This window comes from Gobius niger (genome assembly GCF_951799975.1).
Source record: "Gobius niger genome assembly, chromosome: 21".
Classification (NCBI taxonomy): domain Eukaryota; kingdom Metazoa; phylum Chordata; class Actinopteri; order Gobiiformes; family Gobiidae; genus Gobius; species Gobius niger.
Genome location: NC_136872.1, coordinates 16,542,499 through 16,566,146, shown reverse-complemented (window position 1 = coordinate 16,566,146; position 23,648 = coordinate 16,542,499). Strand labels below are relative to the sequence as shown.

General features: G+C 42.1%; 1 protein-coding gene across 1 annotated transcript in view; it reads left to right on the top strand.

Moving 5' to 3' along the window:
* The window catches only part of gal3st3 (galactose-3-O-sulfotransferase 3), a 40,117-nt gene extending 19,896 nt beyond the window's left edge, over positions 1-20,221 (top strand). The window contains exons 3-4 of the mRNA XM_079580399.1: positions 18,521-18,614; positions 18,733-20,221. Of these exons, the coding sequence (XP_079436525.1) occupies positions 18,532-18,614; positions 18,733-20,005 (1,356 nt within the window). The 5' untranslated portion in view covers positions 18,521-18,531 and the 3' untranslated portion in view covers positions 20,006-20,221. The remainder of the gene's footprint in view (positions 1-18,520; positions 18,615-18,732) is intronic.
* The last annotated feature ends 3,427 nt before the right edge of the window (positions 20,222-23,648 follow it).

Here is a 23,648-nt window from a genome sequence, read left to right as displayed (position 1 = left end):
GCTCCGATGTCTGATACCGGTATCGGATCGGTGCATCACTAGTCCTGAGAACCACTGCTATAAAGCTTTCCCCATCCACTGATCCCATCACAGTGAAGGGCAATGTAGGGTGACCAGACTTCCCAGTTTGCTCTTTGTCCCCTATCTCCATGGATTTCTCCAAAATCATCTCATCGGTCCCAGTTTTACGCAAGGTCTGTCCCAGGTGTCCCGGATTTGGCCGGCTTCGCTTAAAAATCAATGTCTTTGGGCCATATGAGTCTATCATCTCTTCAATGCTGAACGGTGCATGTCATTACCATAAACCAGGAAGAAACTCTGGTCACCCGAGGGCTACGCCTTGCGGCAAATCCCTAACCAACCCTCGTCAACACTATTACAATCGAATCGAGTTAAACTGCATCTTGAACTGCGTCAGCCCACTCCCAGCTCCACCGACACCACACCCGCCGATGTAGAAAGCTGCAAATTCGATGAGTCAACAAGCTCCGGGGCTTAACAGAATCAACTTAATTCGCCGAGGAGGAAACCAGGAGACTTATGTAAATGAACGAAGCAAAAAATGCATCCCCTAAGGCGGAGATACAGTCCAATTTTTCAACAACACCCACTGCATCCAGCCTCTCGAAACATAAAAATCACAGAAACAAAGCGGCCATTTTGAGAGCCTGATTGAGTCCACTAAGTACTAGCCTTGGAGCGTAAGTAGGAGCCTGTTGATTGTTCACTGAGGTCTGGGGCCTTGAGGTAAATTGAAGGGGTGCTTTCAAGCCACTTCTCTCTCTATATCTCTAAAAAAAAAAGAGCATTTCTGTTGCACACAAACAACTCTCTCATTATTGCAGCAGTGGTTCTTCATATAACGACATGGAGAGAAGCAAAATCTCATTACTGTATGGAGCTTTCTTTGAACTTTTCCCACCATTATTTTAGCACAGGCTTTTGAACAGAGCGCGCCATGTTTTGATCAGAAACAACACCAACGAACACCCAGAAAAGGTAGAAACAGGACACAGTAGTATCACTGTTTTACTTTATCATTTGTGTTGCAAAATTAGTGGTAAAGCTTCATCAGATTTTAGGTGTGGGCTCTGGTTGTGATGAGGTCGACGGTAGGGCCTGGTTTTTGGCCCCCTTTTGTTTTACTCATGTTGGACAAAGTCTAGATTTTGTGTAGAGTGTTGTTGCAGAAGAATTTCCTCTTGACGACTGATTATATATGTATTAATAACAAGAACACTTTTTTATTAGAAATTACCAAAGACTATCTAGATTTGACCCACAACCGCATCCAGGTTGCACTCTATATTTCCGAGGACGATGTCTTATAATCGTAAGACTGGCATCTCAAAACTCTGCTCCAACTGGTGCAGACTGTGATTGTGTCCTTGGGCAACACACTTCACCCTCCTTTTCCTGTGTGGATGTGCCTTTGAAAACAACAAAAAAGTGACGAAGATACGCAATCTACACAATACACAAAAGCAACCAAAAAGAGAAGAAAACACAACAAAAATTTGACAAAAACACAACGACAATGCAACAAAAAAAGTTTAGATCAGTTTTGTAGGCCTATAGGCTATAAGCTCCAGTGGAGAAGCTTTAAGATTTGGGTAAAGCTGAACTGGACAAAATGTGCTCGGTTAAGGCAGGGAGGTTAAGAAGGTTCCAAGTAGAACTTCAATATGCAACAAGAAGAAACGGGAGTGAGACAAGTAAGGGATAATGATCCTTTACTTAATATATGGATAATGACCAGCGTTCTATACATTATCCCGCTTATTATCCGGCCATTTGCCAACTGAACACACACAACATAGACTTCACACACTTTTATGCAGGCTGAAAGGTTTATTTAATGAATTCCACGACAAATAGTTCCCAAAAGTTTGCGCATTGCTTGGCAATGTTTGGCTAGGCTAGCAGCAGCAAGGCTAGCCTAGCTACTTAGTTGAAGGTGCAGTGTGAGAGGAGGAATGGTGGTGAATCTCTGGGTAAGTTGAAAGTCAGACTCAACTTCACGAGCGATTCCCCCAACTTCTCTCCCAGAGACGAGGTCCTCTATCAGAAAATAATGACTGGTTGAACGTTGGAAAATCCTATTAAAATCAATGGAGTGTTCTACTTGCATCGTGAAGAGCCGTATAATAATGTTGAATAACAACAGTTAACCTTTTCTGTCAGGTATTCACACTGTCAGGACGTCCTGATGGCAAAGGCAAAGAGACGTTCTTGTTTTGATCGTGGTCGGGTTGTTGAGCTGCATAAGAAGGGCCTCTCGTGTGCGCCATCACTGCTGATGCAGTAAGAGTCATTTACAATTTCTTCAATTGAATTGGATTTTTCAAAAAAGTCAAGTGGACGAACTAAAAAATTGTCACCAGCCCTGAGCCGGACACTCCAATTGGCTCAAGAGACTGGACGATCCTCGACCCACATAGCTCACCACCACCACCAAGTATGGAGTGAAAAAGTGATTTCCTTGAATCCCTTTGAGAAGCTTGTCAAGTTTGTAATGAGCTGGGCCATTATTATAAGAGTGGTCTATTTAGCTGGATACAGCGAACCATTTCGACCTTAATGTGAATCCTTGTGAAAATGTCTCGTACAAATTCTGTTTTTACTACTGCTCCAGCGCACTGCAGCCTCATAAAGAGACAAATATCATAACATTCTTTATTGCAGTGCAGATTTTTCCATCGCAACATAAGCTTCTGCAGAATGAGATCGTTTCGCCGTCCGACTTTCGGCGGGGCTTCTGAGGTCCCCGACTGCCTGGCTCTGGTTCTGTCTGAGTCTGACACAGCGTCCCCTCACTCAAATGGGACACTCCAATATTGCTGTTCGTATTGCATTATTCATCACAGTTATTGCATATTGCATGTCGGGCTTATAGGATTTTAATAGCATTGCACAAGTGACCTAAATTATTAATGTCAAACCTAACAGGCCATGATGCAATAGTAATAACAGAGGGCAATGCAAGGTTGAGAAAAACAAAACGAAAGAGTGTGGATATGAGGGGATTGGGTCCGATGCAATTTCCACAGCGGTTGTTTTGCTTTTCCTGGATGCCTGCTTCTTTCTAGGTACTTGTTTCAGGAGAGAAATTTATCCTTTGCATTTGACCCATCCCTCAAGGGCAGTGGGGAATCTTTCTCGACATCTTAAGCTTAAAGTTCGTCAATCTTTGAATCAAACCCGGGAGCTTTTTGCTGTGAGAGAGCTAGTCATTCCATGCCGACTGTGGTGAAATTGATGTTTTTTTCCTTTAAGTTTAGTGACATTTTTTTTGCACAAACATTTCTTTTTCAATCATTGAAAAAAAAAAAAACTCACATCCTTCCCATCGTCTCCGTCCCGTCCTTTCTCGTCTTTTGTAAACCCTCTCTCTCTTCTCCTCGGGGGGTCATTTAGGGCCAGATAAAACCTCATTTCTCCCGGCCCGCGGGGAGTCCAACCCTGCAGACAAGTAATGATCCAGACACGCTTTCAGGCACACAACACATTAACATACACGGACTTCTTTTCTTCTTTCCTCTTGGCTAAAAAGGTTCGGGGGGGGGGGGGGCGTGAGGAACCGGATGCTCAGAGTGTAGAGGTGCACTTTTGATTAGGAGTAAAGAAAGTTTAGCCATAAGGGACAAAGCGATAAGGAAATATAAAATTGTTTTTAGCCCCAGCAGCCAGACGACGGGCCAAATAATAAGAAGGGAATCGCAGAGAGAGGCGCAGTCCACTGGGGTTTGGGATTATTAAGGCCAGCGCAGAGTTTGTAAAGTGAAGTTTACAAAGTTTTGTAATAACATGCAAAAAGACATCAGCAACTTTCCCCGCCCGGCCGTTCACTTAAAGGAGGAATAACAAATCTGCTTTTTGAGCTTTTCAACACACTGGTTTGAGTAATCTCTTCTTCTCCTGCAAAAGTTCTAGATTTTCTGGATTTTGTTGCATAATTACAATATGGAAGTGTCCTCTGCATTTCAATAGGCCTTCAACCATTGCCAGGCCCGTTCTGAGCAGTTTCTCAAATACTGTTATCAGGGTGTTATAGTTTTTGCTGCTCTTCACTCTTTAACCTCTTAAGTCCCGCCTTTTACCGAGCTCATTTTCTCCTGGTCGGCTTTACCCAAAATCTAAAAGCTTCTTGACCGGAGCTTACAGCCAATAGACCAGTGTAACGCCTCATTTCAAAGCTTAGACCAAAAAACATCAGCAACGATCCATCCATCCATCCCATCCATCCCATCCATCCCATCCATCCATCCATCCATCCATCCATCCATCCATCCATCCATCCATCCATCCATCCCATCCATCCATCCATCCATCCATCCATCCATCCATCCATCCATCCATCCATCCATCCATCCATCCATCCATCCATCAATCCATCTTCCACTTGTCCGTTGCCGGGTCACATTGCACCAGCCCCTTATGGCTCCTCCTGCAGGTGGTGGGTCCACAGAAGGACGGCCTCATGGTTCTAACCGGGCCTGTTGGTCTCTCACAAGGGTCTTGTGAACCGCTCTTTGTCTGACCCGTCACCTAGGACCTGGTTGCCATGGGAGACCCTACCAGGGGCACGAAGCCCCCGACAACAGAGCTCTCCCAGGATCATTCGGGTGCTCAAACCCCTCCTCCACGTTAAGGTGACGGTTCCAGGAGGGGCACAACAGCAACCAAAAAAGTAAAAAAATATATATAATATTTTTTAAAGCATTTTTGTAGGGGTTTTTTGGTCTTTTTTTTTTTTTGTCGCTTTCTTGTTGATTTTATGTCACTCTTTTTTGTTATAAGTTTTTGTCGCTTTTCCAGCACGTTTTTGACACTCTTTTGTCGCATTTTTGTCACATTTTGGAAGTGTTTTTGTAGTGTTTTAATCACTTTTTTGTTGGGTTTTTGTCACTTGTTTTGCTTTTAGATTTGGGTAATGCTAGAAAATGAGCTCGATTAAGGCGGGGGGTTAAACATGTCACTATGTTCTACTACTGTCTTTCCTTTACATACTCTTAAAGGAACAGGCCACCATTTTTCCATACTGAGATATGTTCTTACCTGAGTTTAGACGAGTTGATCTTTGTGCATGACTGAGGGCCCGCACAAAGACCAGATGGTGACCTGTTCCTTTAAAAATGTCAACACAACCCAATAGAATGTTTTAAGCCTTAATTATGTACATATCTTTAAAACTGATCAATTCCCCAGTTTCGTCCTACGTGAGTGTTTTTTGCAAGTCCTCTGAGAAGTCATCTCTGTGATTGGAACTTTCGAATGCGAACGTCTTTAAAAAAAAAAAAAAAAACTGATTACTTTCTTGTTTTTGCTGATTACACTTTACATGATCAAAATGTCGCCTCATCACCAAATGACTCAAAACAGCGGCAGGGCCTTTAAAAGAAATAAAAAAGAATCCGTGAAAATAACTCCCTGCATCTGCGATTGAGGATATTGGAGATAGAGGCTTTTGACGTCAGCAGAGAGAAAAAAAAAAAAAAATCTTCTTAGAAATGAGTTTATTTTCTTCGATTGCCTGGAAAAGCCTGGGAGGATTTCTTAGAACATCTCTCCGGCCCGCGCTCACACCCCTCCCTCTTATCCTTATGAATAATGATGCGTTCAGTCGTCCTTGGAAAGTCGGGGAAAAGTTGCTTCTGAGTTGCAAATGCGCGACTGTGAAAGTTGGGAGACCATCTTTGAAAACTCGGCGAGCTAATCATCACATGACGTCACATGAATTTTGATTCCACATAAGTCTCTCAGTCTTCTAGGATGTATCCATTGTCAAGCTCAGTAAAACTCATCGTCTAAGTCTCGGAAAACAGTTGTTGTGTGTTCAATCTCTCCTTCTTCCCCTGCAGTGAAGCAGCGCATGGCTCGGGTCACCTTCTGCGTCTCGCCTCGATGAAACACTGAAAATAATCGGATGCGAACACCTTTTTAAACTGTCAGATTCGCCGCCTTGAAGTCAAATCTCAGGGCTGCGACGACACTTAGTGCAAGCGTCTCCAAGGGCGTTTTAGTCACCTCTTCTTTAATAGAAAAGCGTCTAGACGTTCGCCCCTGTTCTGCAGCGCGGTCAAGCGAGGGGAAAGTTTATGTTCGGGAGAGGTGGGGGTGGTTTTGCTTTCTGTTTTTTTGAAGAGGTCAGTTTGATGATGTTTGTAATTTGGCGAGTTGTAAAACGCCGCAGTTTTCGTGGGGCGTTCTTGGAGGTCGAATCAAGTGCCAGGGGAAGGCCTGCTTGGAAGGATGTTTGAACTGTGTCTGAAGCGTTGTTTGCTCAAATTAAAGGAAGGTCTGGGTTTTGTTTTCAGAAATTTGATGATGCTGAGTCCATGTCAAGCTAAATTATATTCCTCCTTTAAAGAAATTATACAGAATAACACACTTGACTCTTGACTCCCACCTGAACCAAGCACATTTTCTCCAATATGGCTTAAAAGCTTCTTCAAAATACCGTATTCTCCAGACTATAAATCGCTCTGGAGTATAAGAAAATGTGTAATGAAGAAGAAACAAACATAAGTCGCACCAGCCTTGGCAACGACCTGGGCCTGGACGCGAAGCTGCACCATTGCCAAGCCTCTCCCGGCAGCACGATGTTCAAGCACCCATTTGCGATCTCGTTCCTCTATCTGTGGCCTCCAGCTTTTAGCCCACGATTAGCTTTTTTTGTTTTCTTCATTGCAGTAAGAGTAACCTCCGCTTTTCGCCAGTCCCTCACAACTTTCTCGCCCACTCCACGCTTTTTTTCTGCCACTTCATTATCGTTTTTTTTACATTTTCAGTGATACAGGAGTAGCAGATACTGGTACACAAGCCTAGAGCGCCCTCTAGTGGCGGTCAGTGTGAAAATAACATGTAAAATGATGACTTTTTGATATATAAGTCGCACCCTCAGCCAGACTATGAAAAAAAGTGCGACTTATAGTTCGGAAAACACAGTAAGCTCCAATATAACTTTGAAAACTAGACGTAAACAAGGATGAAAACGCAATATAAAGCAGCACAGATTCAACAAAACATAACAAAAAAGCAACAAAACGGAAGGAAAAAAAAGACTTTAGAAGAATTATGACAATGAAAACCAAAAAATGACTAAAAAGTGGCGAAAAATGCAACAACAAAAGTGATGATGTGGTAACAACGCAGTCGAGAAGCTTTTAGATTTGGGTAAAACTGAACTTTGAAGGGGCTAGATTCAAGTTGGCCATTTTATATTCACTACTGCCACCTCAGGTCGTACGTGTAACCGCACCTTCTATATTAAGCTCGTGCATGACGACACTTCAGACCCAAAGTAACACCTTTTTCAGTGACAGTGCAGGATTTTAGAGGCAGTTGTGGTGAACAGGTCTGGGTCTCTACATATTAGGAGTTTCTGAGCTTAAAGTTGCAGTGTTTTTCGCTCCCTAAATGTCCCCGTTGGCCGTTGAGCGCTGGACTCCTGCACCTGTCTCGCTTCGACGCGCTCAAAGAGTCATTGTTTGTCGAGCTAAATTAACATTTGCCGCCCGCGTTAGCAGCTGCCGACACACACGCTACTGTACCGCGAGGAATATTTGCAGGATTAGACACATGTACCGTGCGAGACGTGCTTTAATCCCAGCCCGTAAAGCTCCTACTGACTGACACATTCACGTTCAGGGGCTGTGGTATGTCACTGAGGGCGAAGTTCAAGGTAAATACAAAGGACTCCAAGGCAGCTGCTGTCGACCCCTGTGCGCACTTTAAATCCCAGAATTAGCATTGCTTCCTCAGAGTGAACACGTTAGTCTGCAGTTAGTAATAGTTAGATGTGGGTTTGGAAATTCAAGTTAGCGCCTTAAAGCTAAAGACATGATGAATAAAAGATAAATGTTCTGAAATTGACTGAAGAAATAAAAAGACTGGTTTGTCAATATTTTCTCACTTTTGTTACATAGGAGAAAGGTTGGAGAGGATAATGCCAGTGCTTTGTCTTTCCGATAATGATCAGATACAGGAGTGTGTTTGTTCAAAACATATGATGTGATTAATTCATAATTAATGCTCTAATGATTTGTTGATTAACCGTGAGTTTGATAATAATGCATTTTATCTGTAGTGCACTTAACATTTGACACCAAATCTCAGAGTGCTATGAGTGGACAACAGAATTAAAAGCAATACAATATACAATATAACTAGGGATGCACTGATCCGATACTGGCATCAGATATCGGAGCCGATACTGGAAAAAAATACGATATCGGGTATCGGCTACAAATATCTGATACTGAACCGATACCAGTTTTGGCTCTCAACGCCTTAAAAACACACCTTTTACCACCTAAATCTCAGTGAATACGGGCATGCTGTATATCATTGTAAAGCTAAGAACATGGAGAATTCAATCACTGAGTTAGTTTTAACCTCCACAATTTTTTGATCGCCGAGCAAAATGCCATTTTCACTCAGAGAAAAACACTTTTAAGAAAGTCTCTTGGTATCGTTAAATATGGGATATCGGCACATACTCAAACCCCAGTATCGGTATCGGTAGCAAAAGGGCTGGATCAGTGCATCTCTTAATATGACACAACATATATTAAAGCAGTACTAAGTAACTCTTACCCCTAGAGGCCATAAGCGCAACTGCGGGCGTCGTAGCAAGCTGCGATTTTTTAACTTATTAATTGTCTTGGAGAGTAAATACTACGCTGATAGAAAAGGCGAAGGGAGAGAGGGTTACTGTGCATCCAATTATACAATGGAAATATTTTTTTTCACTTAAACTTTGCTGTAAATACTGTTTAAAGGGACGCTAGCCCGCAGGTAGCTTTGCCCGTTAGCCTTTTAGCTTCTTCCTCGTGATTCTATTAGTGTGTATTGGTGGCTCCGGTCCGGTAGCAGACAAGTTGCAAGCATGGTTTTCTGGCCAGAGACACCATTGGGAGATGAAAGACCCCTCCAATCATCCCATTAACACTTTTTATTCACTGATTTATCAAGGTAGACATGTTACTTAGTACTGCTTTAAAAGACAGAACTAAAAACAAGTATTAGCTGTGTAAAAAGGTGGGTGTTAAGTCCACAGGAGGGGAGCGGGTCCTGGTTGAGGGTGCGTGGGGTGAGCAGTTCGGTGAGGTGAGCTAAAGTTAAAGTTAAAGCTTTAACTTTGACAGCCCGAGTAGTTTTATAAATGTAAAGAGGAACAGGCTTCATCTGAGTCATAGGTCATACACAACAGACCATTATCGCCTCACTCTCCCCACACTCGCTAATGGCCAGTCACAGCTACCCTGGAAGTCGCCTGATGGAAACGTGGCAGCCAATCCACACTATTAGACCAGTGGTTCCCAAAGTCGGGGTCGTTGGACACCGAAGTGGAGGCTGCAGGAACCAACTTTAAGCACATTTTGTCTCGCTTGTATAATACCCAGCCTATAATGAGGAACAACTATTAAAATACAGACTGAATTTAGCCGCAGTGCGTGGCTTTCTCCCGTCTCTTTGTCCTATTTCTGTCCATTTCACTTGATTTAAAAGTGTTCGGCCTGCAAATCCACCTGACAGCTTTCCCACTGTCACCTATTGATTTGCGAGCGGCTGACATATTGAGATACCGATAGTTTCACAGAGGAGCAGGTTGGAAAGATGGAAAGGTTTTTTTTTTTTAACAAGACGGAGAGAAAGGAAAGTTTAAAATAGACCTCGGGGAGTTTTAACTGGACCGCGGCCTAAATGCCCTCAACAAAGTCAAGCTCATTAGAGAGGCAAAGTCACGATGTAAACAGTAAACAAGAGACGAGGCTCTTTTTTTAAATACAAAGAGAGCGCGGTCATTACTGCGGTTACGCCATGGTTTTAGCTAAAAGGCAAAACAAATGCATTACGCTCCACTGTTTTAGTACGCACGTTTGCAGAGGGATTTCAAAACACGATACAGTCAAGTCAAACATATTGCCTGCCCTGGTCTAATAATAATATCTTGACAATGAAGTAGCTAAAGACAGGGTATGTAAGATAGTTTTAATACACAAAAACATCATCTATTGGTGCCAGATGTCAAATATTGATTTTACTGGAAACAATGATGTTGATGTGTTCACAGATAGATGGTATAAAAGTTGTTGCTAAAGCCACTTTGGAACCAGATGAAGACAAAGGGACTCTACAACTTCAAAATCTAGTCACCCATCAAGTCCTAACTAGCTCATACTTACTGTGTGGTTTGTATAAAGGTCTGTTTTAACCTTAATTATGATAAACAGATCGTATTAGTTTTACATAGACATAGGTGTGGCCACTTCATAAACACGAAAACCAATGCTTCAGCCGGTTTTGGTCAAACCATATTTGAATCCTACATTTAGGTGTAGGCTACAGTTTATATGCTGTTACATTCTTGTTCTTAAAAAGCTTGAATAGTACATCCCATACATTTTCACAAGAATCGAGGCAAAGGAGTCTCTAGAGCTTTGCATTTGTCATGAACAAGTCTGTAAATGCGCACGGCTCATTTGCATCATTGATTCTGCGAAAATAGCGTGAGCGACCTGTGGGTTTGGTCACAGTTTTGGTCTGATGGCAGTCGATGAGAGTAAGTAAAAGGAAAGGGAAACTTTAGCGATTAAAAGAAGGAGAGAAGGAGTGAAGAGGGTGGGTCAGGGGGCACTGCTGACCCGCCCTCAGGAGGAACTCTTTACCATCGGTTAGGGCTGGGCGATTAATCGATTTCATTTGATTATCATCATGAGAGATCGATCGATCGATCGATCTCTCATGACAAAAGCCAGACAAAAGCCAGATAGATCGATCGATCGATCGATCGATCTATCTATCTATCTATCTATCTATCTATCTATCTATCTATCTATCTATCTATCTATCTATCTATCTATCTATCTATCTATCTATCTATCTATCTATCTATCTATCTATCTATCTATCTATCTATCTATCTATCTATCTATCTATCTATCTATCTATCTATCTATCTATCCATCTATCTATCTATCTATCCATCCATCCATCCATCCATCCATCCATCCATCCATCCATCCATCCATCCATCCATCCATCCATCCATCCATCCATCCATCCATCCATCCATCCATCCATCCATCCATCCATCCATCCATCCATCCATCCATCTATCTATCTATCCATCCATCTAATGATTCTGTATGTTGACATGACACTTCCCATTCATCCGCTCTTGTTTTGAAGTCCCTTTGTAAACTCACTCCTCCGTGTGGATTAACCCTACACTTAATCGTTAAATCAATACAAAAACACAAAGCCCAGATCTCGCCGCCTTCACCGCCGCGCGGCCGTCCATTGTCGAAGATCCAATTCCCCCTCTTTCTATCAAAGCCGTTATGACATCGTTAGAAACTTAATCAGACTATTTTAATTAAAGGGGGCCTGTCTATCTGTGAGGCCTGATAAAGGAGTTGGGTGGAAAAAGCCACTTAAATCCCTTGTGCTTATAACCAAGGCGTGTTATTTGATATGGTTATTTCGCTATCACAGGCTGCCAGACCCGGGCCACTCCGGCTAAGAATGGGGGGCTCAATTTCCACTACTTTCCCCACTCCCGCTATCGCCGAGCACCTCAGGGATTAATTTGAGAATGGCTTAATTCAAAACAGGCTTTAGACTGCCAATTCCTCATGCAAATTTACCTTAAGCTCGGAGAAAAGAGAGAAATAGGTCGCCACTGCCCCGTATAGGTGACACATGAGGCACTAGGTCTGCACTAATGCAGGAAAAGGAATAAAAGAATAAATGGAGGAGGACTAAACTGAATATTTAATGTGGCTGATTTATGAGGTGAAATAATATTAACAAAGAATTCGTCTTATATGGGTTTATTTCCAAGACAACGAAACTTTCTGTTTGATTCTAGGTATTCTTCATTTAGTCCATATACAGTAGAAGATGGGTGACAGTTCAGCTTATCTTTTAACCAGGAAGTTGGTGGTTTGAATCCGAGGTTCCACAGGTGCAGGCTATTGTTGTGTCCTTGGGCAAGACATTTCACCCACCTCACTTACAGAACCAGTTAAAAGTTTTTGATGTTTTTTTTTCAAGTCCATTTACATAGTAGATTCTCACTAAGGCGTTCAGTTATGAATGAACACACATGGAATTATGTTTTAAAGCAGAACTAAGTAACGCATGCCCCTACAGGCCATAAGCGTCACTGCATGTTGCGGTTTGACTCATTAATTGACTCTGTGCATAACTTCAAATCAAAACAACGCTGCCCAAGAAGCGACTTCCTGTTTCATCCAGCACGCCAAAATAAAAGCACCATCTTATTCATTAGTTCAACTTTCTTTCTGCCGAACGATTAACAGACAAAACATTTAAAATGTGTGTATTTAATTATATTCTTGTAAAGTTGCAAGTGCCTGCTGAACTGATCAATGAGACGAGCTGTGTGCTTTTATTTTGGCGTGCTGGATTGAAACAGGAAGTCACGGGAAGTTATGCACAGAGTCAATTGTCCGTGAGAGTAAATACTACACTGACAGAAAAGACAAAGGGAGAGAGGGACATTGTACATCGTGCCACAACTCAATGACACAATAAAGATATTTTTTTCACTCAAACTTGGCTGTAAATACTGTTTAAGTGGCGCTAGCTCGCAGTTAGCTTTGCCCGTTAGCGGAGGAGGGACCCCAAAAAGTGGCACGTAAAAAACTCGGGACCCCCGTTGTATGAAGCTATTGTGTGTTATGCTACTTTAGGTCAAAACATTTTAAAATCAAGATGTATTTTAATAGTTTAAGTATTTGAATGGATTTCACAAATTATATGACGTTTTACACTCAAAAATATACTTAAAACAGTAGAATATCATATTTCATTTTGAAATTCTCTGGGGACCCCCAACCCAAGGCCTCGCGACCCCCTGAGAGGTACCAACCCCCACTTTGGGAACATCTGGTCTAGAGGATGGAGTCCGGACTTGTATTTATCACGTGGCTGTCCCCCAGAGGTACTCTCAATGTCCTTCGCTCACCATTTTAGCAGTTTATGCATTTAAATGTATCAAATAGAAAAAAAATGCAAAGCGAATCGCAAACGCAAGGCCGCAAGTCACTGGTCTGAGCCTGAATTTGTAGATGAATATTCCAACCACTGAGCCAAAGAAACTGAGCTAGTTTTCCCACATTGACAGACAGCAACAGTGCTAATAATAGACATATATGAACAGTTTCACCTCTTTACACGGATTCGGTTATTACACCATTTTCTGGCTGCAATGTTCCCAAGTGTCTTCATTATGTAGCAAGAAAAATCTGGTCATACCCTCAACGCCAGCACTTGACTGACAAAGAAAAGAGAACATACAGGTAAAAGTCTCATTGTTTCAACCATAAACTTCCAGTAAAAGCCAAACAGGTCAGCTTTCCGTCTACCGTCGACATCTCTGATCTCGCGAGCCCCCGAAAGATCTTTTAAAGTATTTGTTGTTGTCTACAAGATGCTAAATTGCAGCTTACCACTTTGCACTAATGGCTTTTGTCAGTAATATTAGCCCCGCTGTGAAACGTTTTAGAGTGAGCAGCACCTCCTGGAACTGATCCCATCGGTTCCAGGGGGAGTCAGGTTGATTGACAAGAGACGAGACGCTAATCGGCGTGAATACACTCCGGTCCAGAGGCTTTCAGAAGAAATACATCAGAAATATGTCAGGTGCAATAATAGCATGTTGCTCAGCTCCTCAATGTGAGCTGTTGTTTTTCAGCGATTCATACGGCGCTCATTTCCTCCCATTACTTCTTGTTGAAAGTGTGCTTTTCTGAACCCCATAAAGAAAATATGTGATGCCCTTTTTTCCCCCAGAAATAGTAGGCCACTTTGGATCAGCTGTTGCCTGTAGCCTGCTCCTCAACTTGAGCAAATTTATACAATGAATAAGTTATACTCTGCCTTTCTCTCTCGCAGCTGTCATGGTTTCTTCAAGCCAAACTCTGCTACTTTCACCAAGCAAACAAACATATTTAGAAAGGGTGTAGCAATACCCAGTTTCATTATATGGTGCTTGATGCAAAACTGTGGGAGAAATGCTAATTCTCCTTATGTGTGAAATGGAATGGAGCAAGTAAGATGCTACTCATTTCAGCATTTCCGCTATTGTGAGCAACAATAATACATAATTCACTTAATACAAAGAAGACTATAGAAGTTTCTTGGGTTACTAGGATTGCATGCAGAGACATAATTGCTGATGTTAACCTCTTAACCCCCACCTGAACCAGTGTTTTAATTAAAATATGTAGTCAAAGTAATAATTTGGCTGATTAAAATTGGACTAAAACTAAATTAAGAGTAGTTTATGAGACTCAAACTATGACTAAAACGCCCAGATACTTTCGGCGACTAAAATGTTGCTAGATAAAAATGAAAAGAAAAGACTAAGACCCTTATGAGCCCGGCGTTTTGGGCGTCTGTAAACGAACATTTTCCAAACGAGGTCCCTGAGTGGAAAGATCTCAAAACGCCGTTTACGTGGCGCCGTTATTACGTCGTCTCCGCAACTTTTACTAAAACGGTGACATCACAGCTCCAGAGTGGTGTCTGTTATCCATAATCTACTGACCTTATAATGACTTTTACTCATGGATCTATGATGGTTTTACTCCGCTCCTCTTTGCTCCACTGAAGTCCACAAGCCACAGGTGACAAGTAGAAAAACACGGCCGAGACAGTCTGTGTTTTTCAGGAAAAGTCACTGACAGGTTTTTCTGCTTTAGTCCCGTTACGTCTGAAGAATAAACTCGCCTCCTCATCTCTTCTGTAGATCGTAAATCCTTGAATCAGTTTCATTTCCACAAAAGTTTACTGCACATGCTCTACATCCTGTTCTATTATCTGTGTTAGCGTCACAGCGCCTCACACAGGCCTGGAAGATGAATTGCGCCATTTTCACAGACCTGAGTCGACCCATGTGGACGCACACATTTACTAACCTGACTCCGTGCTTACAAAGAATGTTTCTGAAACCATGAGTGTAGCCTAAAATCATCCAAACTGACTGAAAGATCCTCATATCATTCACAATCAGTGGGAGCAGCTCTGAGCTTTGTTCTTGAGGAGAAACTCCATAAAGCAGAGGACCATGATTAAATAGGATCATAAATAATAAATATTATAAATGCAAAGTTGACTAAATTTGTCTTAAAGCAGTACTAAGTAACTCTTGCCCCTAGAGGCCATAAGCGCAACTGCAGGTGTCGTAGCAAGTTGCGATTTTTTTACTCATTAATTGTCCGTGAGATATTGTACATCCAATTACACAATGGAAATCATTTTTTTCACTTGAACTTGGCTGTAAATACTGTTTAAGTGGCGCTAGCCCGCAGTTAGCTTTGCCCATTTGCCTGTTAGCTGCTTCTTCGTGATTCTATTAGTGTGTATTGGTGGCTCCGGTCCGGTGGCAGACAAGCTGCAATTGTGGTTTTCTGGCCAGAGACACCAGGGGGAGATGAAAGACACTTGTATTACCCCCAGAGGGGCCACGGAAAGGATTTATTAAGGTAATAAGCTGCTTAGTACTGCTTCAAATTTAGTCGACTAAATTTATATGCAATTTTAGACTAAAATTAAAAGACATTTTCGTTACTCGAAGTAAATTCAAATATGTTAAAAATGAACACTGACCTGAACTAAGCAGTTTTGTTGAACACTGGCCTATAGCGCTCCAGTCAAGTAACCTTTTCGATTTGGTAAGGCCGGCCGAACTGGAGAGAATGCACTCGGCTAAGGTGGGGGGTTTAAATCTGTAGTGGATTATTGTGTTTATCAACCAGCAAACATAAATGGTGCATCTGCATTTGCAAATGGGTCTCAGGATTATAAATTCAAGTTTGCCAAATGTATCTATGGACAGAAAAATAAACAAATTAAATAATGAAATGACCATGCATAAGTTCATGGGGGCGGCCGCCCATTTAGTGGTGACATTAAGAGATCAGCTGGAGCCAAACTATTGAATTAGTTTGAGAGCATTAGCACTTGTTATGTGGCTTCTGTCCATCTGTCCTCTGTGTGTTCACATAGAGCTGGTCACAGCTGTTTGGGGCTTAGAGCTGCAGCAGTTTTTTTTATTATTATTTCTAACAAGGACAAACCTTTTCAATAGGAGACAATCCAGATTAACAAAATGATTGCTCCACATCTTTAAACCAGCATCAAATATCAGTTCATTTTATGTGGAGGGTGCATTAGGATTTCAAATAGATATATTACTTTTGCAAGAGCTGTTCATGTTCATTTTCTCAATATCAGCAACAGTCAAGATGTGAATTATTAATGTCACAGCAATTTTCCATCATGGTTTGAATGTAAATGTCCCTTAAAAAAGTCTGGGCAGGGGATTACACGACTGTATCGTGATTTCGCTGTGATTTGTTGGATTTAGTCCCCAGATATTACGATCAATTTACTAATCAAGATATTGCAGGATTCAGTTTTTGCACATTTTTTCTCATATCTCACTTGTTTTATTCTTGGTTTAACATGGCAATTTCACTTTGAATCCAACACTTGTCCTGTGTGCATGGGCTCCTATTATAAAACCCGCACACCATGTAGTTTTTGACCTCTACAAACATTCTCCGAAGTGCTAAGATTCTTGTTTATAGCTCAGTGGTTCATGTTTACATCTTCTCTCAGACGTTCATGCCCCTGGACCTATGTTTAAAAGGCAAAGACATGAACTGAATCTCAATCTCATCATCAGCCAGTCTAAAATCACTATTACATGTTCTCCCTGCGCTGTAAAACCGGCTGCTTGTTCCCCTGCGCTGGAATGAGGTGGACATAGCTCGGGTCTACTGTTTCACTGGCCTCCCTTGAACCACATGTTCACTGTAATACGAGCCGACGCTCTGAGGGCTGCTGGCACTGGCCCGGGCGCTGGACAGTAACTTAGGCAAATGTAATCACCAAAGAGGACATTAAAAACCATTGTGATGCAGATTTGATGCGACGGGGAGAGAGCTTTGGACGTCCTCCCAGGTGTCAGTGCCGCGGGGTCCGGTGGCTAAACGAGACTTTCTGAAATGGAGAAGTCTGTAATTGGATGTGCCCATTGAAGTGGGATTAAACTCTTGTGCGCCATTACAAAGGCAGGACGCCTGAATCCGTCTGTGTACAACTAACCTATTAAAATTCATTTCTGTGTCGTCGCTTGGTTTTTAATTCAAGACAAAATTGTGGCCCGTGTGCGCTAACGTAAACTGAGTGAGACCACATGTAGAGCTGGGCACCGTTAAATGATGCTAGTCTGTTATCGAGAGAAAAAGGTGCTACTGGTATGAAATAAAAGTATCAAAAGCAGGTGCTGAAAAGGAATATAAAATCTTTATATTTAAGTTTTAAGACTGTTGGTAAAAAAAAAAGGGGAAAAAATGTGGGGAAAAAGTGGAAAAATGGGGAAAGACAAGTGAGAAAAAACTAGGAAAATTTGGGCCAAAATTGGGGGAAGAAAATGAATTTAATAAAAGAATGGGAGAAAAAAAAATGGGTAAAAAAAATAAAAAATTAGGGGGAAAATCTGGGAATAAAAAAAAAAATGGGGGAAAATGAAAAATAAAACTGGGGAAAAAATTGTGAAAAAATGGGGGAATAAATTCTGGAAAATTTTGGGGGGAAAAATGGGGAAAATTGGTTGAAAATGGGGAAAAGATAAGAAAAATGTGGAAAGTGTTTTTTCCACCATTTTGTAGGTAAAGGAATAAATTAACATAATGTATTCTGTTTTATGGTTCTATATGACAAATCATTTTGTATAGGTATGGAAAAAGTATTGTTCAGGTATCAGTATCGAAAACCAAGTATCATTGAAGTACCGCTATCGGGATTTTTTTTTTTTTACGGTGCCCAGCCCTATCCACAAGTCACTGTTTTACATGAAGAAGGAGCAGTGAGCAGTGTATTTTGTCATTTAATGAATCATGCCAAAAATGAAGGGCTTAAATGTCATTCAAAAGCATTAAATGGATTCAAACTGGCAATAAATATATACTTAATGACTTCAATCGATTGTTTTTCCTGCATACGTTTGTCAGAAATACAAAAATTCTCGTCTAAAACACATTCAGCTGGAGTTATGGCTGAAATTATATACATTGTTTTCCCTCAAAAGTCTCCTGTTGGGTCCAGTTCGCTTCTGGATAACAACATATCCCCCGTCTGTTTATTGGAATGTTTACATATCTTTAGAAATGTTATATGGACAGAGGCTTTTTGTTTGTTTATGTCAAAAATATAGTATTTGGGCATTAAACACTAAATACATTAACTGCCAAACACAACAAAAACAATACAATACAAACACAATAAAAAGCAGTCAGATAAAATCAATCGATTAAAAACAGAAGCCACAGTTCAATACTTGAGTCATGAAATGTGTTCATTGTTTTATACACTTATAACGTCAAGGGAAAATTGGGAAATTCCATCAAAACCTCGACCAATATGTATGTGTTTGTTTATTTCTAACCGTCTCTCTCTTCCCCTCTTTCTCGCACAGATTTGCTGAAAATGTGGCAGAAGAAGATCTTTCTGTTCTTCGTGATCATCAGTACTGTCAGTCTGCTGCTGCACCAGGGAGGACACTGGAGCTGGTGAGAGCCTTGTCCATTATCAGACACATAAACTAAATAAGACCTAGTTTCAATATGATTTAGCCCTGATTCTGTGCTGTTTCTCAAAATATATAAGCCTCCCTTTCTCGTGTTGCAGGAACATAAAGTCCTTCCACTTCGGCTGCCCCTCCGTCCCCCGGGGCCCGCGGGTCAAGCACACCGACGTGGTTTTCCTCAAGACCCACAAAACGGCCAGCTCCACCATGCAGAACCTGCTGTTTCGCTTCGCCGAGCGCCACAACCTCACCGTGGCGCTCCCCATGTCCACCTGCGGACACCAGTTCTGCTACCCGCGCACTTTCACCTCGCACTTCGTCCACCCGCACACCCTCCCCCCGAACGTAGTCACCAATCACATGAGATTCAACAAGGCCGAGCTCCAGCGGCTGATGCCAAACAACACGACCTACATCACCATCATGAGGGAGCCCAGTTCCATGTTCGAGTCTTTGTTCGTCTATTACAGCCAGTACTGCCAGAGTTTCAAGCGTGTGACCAACGTCTCGCTAGAAGCCTTTTTAGACAACCCTTGGCGCTATTACCGGGCAGAGGAGAAGGACTCGATGTACGCGAGGAACACATTGACTTTTGATCTGGGTGGCGACAAGGACCGCCCCGCCACGGACATAGCCTACGCCAAAAGCTTCACAGCGCAGGTGGCGAAGACTTTCTCCCTGGTGATGATCTCCGAGTACTTCGACGAATCGCTCATCCTGCTGCGCCACCTCCTCAACTGGGACCTGGAGGACATCGTCTATTTCAAGCTGAACATGCGGACGGAAAGCTCGAAGCAGAGTTTGAATCCGGAGCTTTCGGCGAAGATCCGCGCGTGGAATTCGGTGGACGCTCACCTCTTTGACTACTTCAATGCCTCTCTGTGGCGCCAGCTGTCCGCCTTGGGCTTGGACTGCGTGGCGAGGGAGGTGCAGCTTCTGCGGCATGCTCAGGAAAAGCTCATGAGGACCTGTTTCGCCGGGCAAGCCCCGCAACTCCGCTCGGCGGCGCAGATCAAAAACAAAGATTTGCGACCGTGGCAGCCGAACGGTAAGGTTGACATTGTCGGGTACGAGCTGCCTTCGAACATCAGCGTCGGCGCCTGGTCTCCGCCTGACGTGTGTTTGAAACTCATCATGCCGGAAATCCAGTACACGAAAGTCTTGCTACGCTCCCAATCGATACGCTATCGGAAGACCTATCAATACCGGGCGCATCTATCGCAGCAAGCAGCGCGTTCAGTCGTGATCAGGCATCCCCAAATCCACCGCATAGAGACGATACCTGCTGGTGCACCTGTGCCAGTCACCAAAACAACCTCAAGTCCCAAAACCACGGGAACGCAAAGCCAGACTGCGAAGCAAGAACCACACTGACCTGAAAATAGAAACATTTAATAGCCCGTTTAACTGCAGCGTCCAGCCATAAAGGCCCAGTGTTGGCCGGAGTGGATAAAACCAGGGAGACATCGCCAAGTCTTAGCGAGGGAGGAAGTGGAAAGAGGAGAGGACTCGCGAACCTGCATTGAACTTCCCAAAAATCTGTGAAACGGTATCAGCCCTGGCGAGTGTCCAGCGCGGTCTGATGGCTCACCTCTGCGATGGTGAAAGGGAAGGCGAAGCTGGGAAGGAAAAAAAAAAGTTCTCTTTGACGACAAAAAAAAAAAGAAGCACTTTACCCTTTACCTTTGAAGCAAATCTGCCTTTTTGCAACTGCGGTATAGGAGTAAAACAGGGATCTCTCAGCCAATTGTTCCGCGCAAGAATGGCCTCTGTGTGTTGCTCGCCCCCGGTGTAGGATCGCGTTGCGTTCATTTCATTCATCATGGCCGTTCTCGCTGTCTGTTGCCACATTATGCCACTTCTCAGTCGCTTGTAGACACTCACACGGACGTTACAATGGCATCCTTGCATTGTGAAAACCACACACAATGGTACCTCTGTATCCTGTCTCGACTTGGCTTCTTTTAAGATGCAAAACGAGCTAGTCAATGGTTAAGTATATTAGGCTTGGTTGACTATTATCAAGGCACTTAACTCCCAGGATAAAGCCAGTATCTTCTATCTTGCACCTATCACCCTTTGGACAAATGACAGTCTCCCCATTCAGGGAAATGGGTGTGCAAATCATAGGCAATGCAATACTACTAAAAGAGACTGGATTTTTTTCGTCTTACCAGCAAGAAACCAACCCGAGCCCTTCACAAAGGCACAGAAACAACTTTACCAAGACAATAACCAGAGACCTGACCTTGAATATTTCATCGGGGGCCATTCACTGCACCCTATGGGCAGCGTTCTTGGGTTACGCCGCTGGGCGCTGGCGTGGGAGAAGAGGCGGAAGTGCTTCAAGTGAAAGGCGACGGAGGCGGTAGGCGCGATTGTAAAAGACGTTTGAAAACTATGAGTCATTTCAGTGCGTTGTTCGCTTATTTCAGATGTGTAAAGTCGGTACTGTGCAAAGTTTGGGCAACGAAGGGCGTGTCTGTGTTGAAGAATACACGCGAAATACTCAGATTTAGCCTTTTCGTACGGCGCATGAGTGGACCTAAACCTTATCAAACAATGACCAGGTCAATATATAGATTTGCTGTTTGGAGATTTGACATTAAATTGACCATTGCCCTGGTTTTTAAGATTCGACTTTGCAAGATTTTAACTTCTAAAATCATCTGGTTACGGTTCAAAACAGGCATTTCCTTTTGTTCCTTTTGGGTTATGTTATACCATAATTTTGTCTAATGTAAGCCTTAATCTGGACCTGATTCAATCCAGGTTTTGACATGGCTTGTTTCAGATTGGCTAAACCTGCTAAATCTGGTGACACTACACACAGAGATTTTGGTATTTCTTTATAATAAGGGGTGCTTATTAAGAATTAACAATGTATTAATAGGAATTAGTAATCAGTTTAGGGTTACGGCTATTAAGACATGAATAAGCATATTATTCATGGCCCATTAGCATGGTGGTTGATAACTTTATAATGAGCAGCTTAATAATAACTTTACAAGCATATTATTCATAAGCTTTTAATTACTCATCCTTTTTAATACCTTATTAATACTTAAAGTGCAAATGACAGGTTTTAATGCTTTTGAAAATATGACTTATTTAGATGGATAACATCAGTTGCTAGTTCATCATTTATTTGAATGAAGCAGCAATTTTAAAGGACCATAGGGAGTTTAAAAATGTTAAAACTAAGTGTTTTCCTCCCCCTGCATGTTCCAGCCATGTCCTAATGTGCAGAATGAGCCTAGACCTGTTCAGCCTCTACAATCCTGCACTGTCACTCAAAACGTTGTTACTTCGGGTCTGAAGTGCTTAATATAGAAGCTGCAGTTACACGTGAGACCTGAGGTGGCAGTAGTGAGCATAAAATGACCAACTTGCGTCTCTTTAATGAAGAAATGTTGGGCAGAAAAGTTTTTTTATTTGAATTTTTACGCTCCCGGCAGGAAGTGACATATGGGGTAAAGTAAAGAGGTAAAGTTCCTCAGCAGTTTGACTCATCTCCCATTGACTTAACATGGTTGGCACGGCAACAATTGTTTACCTTTTTCCACTTCCTGTCTACGTCCAATAAGGAAGTGAAACTATAAACATCACAAAAATCCAAACCTAAGAAAACTGGTTAAAATCTTTAGCAAAATCTTAAATGTAATCGTGTTAATTATGTTTTAGCATAAATTGTGTCTAATGTGTCATATGCACTTTAACGAGCACCCCATAGTATAAAGCCGAGATCATTATGTGTCTCATAACGTGGAAAAAAAATATAAAGGCTTTAAAATTGCATTTATTCCCAAAAAAATCTGTGAGTGAAGTTGTCATTATTACACTGTATATCAAAACATTACTGTAAATTGTAAAATCTATCTATAATGTGGCCGGATATGATCAGACGTCATAGGAGAGTTGCTGCTCGTTCTCATTGCAAAAGCGAAAAGAAACATTTGAACTAGGATTTAACTTAAAGCCTAAAACTTTTGCACAGTGCTATATGTCTCCAGCTGTCTGCATCGCGCCGCCTGTAACTGGATAAGATGAATGTGTGTGTCTGTGTGTTTGCAACAAAGGGTCTTTCCTGCTTTGTTGGCCAGCCAAGTTGGCATTACAGAGCGCATGAATGATTTATTTAACTATATATTATTTATTATAGGGATCTTGCTTTTCCTTTGTAACTATTTTTGATGAATCACCTGATTTAAAACGGTACCACCAACTGCGTCCGGGCACGAGTTGGCATGAAGCGAATGTTGTGAAATATTAACGTCCTGAAAACCGCACATCAAAACACGCGTCGTTGCTTTAAGTGAATCTTTCATTGGGGCAGTTGTTAAGTGCTCAACCACACACTGCTTTTGTGGTCTCAGTCGATAGCGTATAATGAAGAGACACTCTCTGCTGTCTGCTGAACAAGGGTTTGAAATCGACTGTGAAAATGCACAATTAAAATGTTAAATATTCATGAACAACTTTGACAAGTTACATCAACCTGGCGGGCACCTGTTAGTGGGTGGGATGCATTAGTCAGACAGTGGGAGCACATTTTGTCCTTAAAGTCGATGTGTTATAAGAGCAAGGAAATACGTAGGAGGTTTGACAAATTGAGATGGTTAGACGGCAAGGTCAGAGCCTTTCCAAAACGGCAGATCTCCCGGTCTGCAGTGGTCAGTGTTTATCAAAACAGAAGTGAACCTGCAGATGTAAAGGCGGCTTTTACAGTGAGTACAGGGAGAGCTCATTCCCTTTTTCTGTATTCCTGTGCTATTATGTGAAAGTCTGATGCTGCTTTTTAATAATTTTCTTTCTATCTATCTATCTATCTATCTATCTATCTATCTATCTATCTATCTATCTATCTATCTATCTATCTATATATCTATCTAGCTATCTATCTATCTATCTATCTATATAGTAGAGCGATCACTACTATTCGAAAACTAATTAATAAACTACTAATTTAGCGATATAAGATTTGTTAACCCCTACTGTTCTGGTTATGCCCTTATGT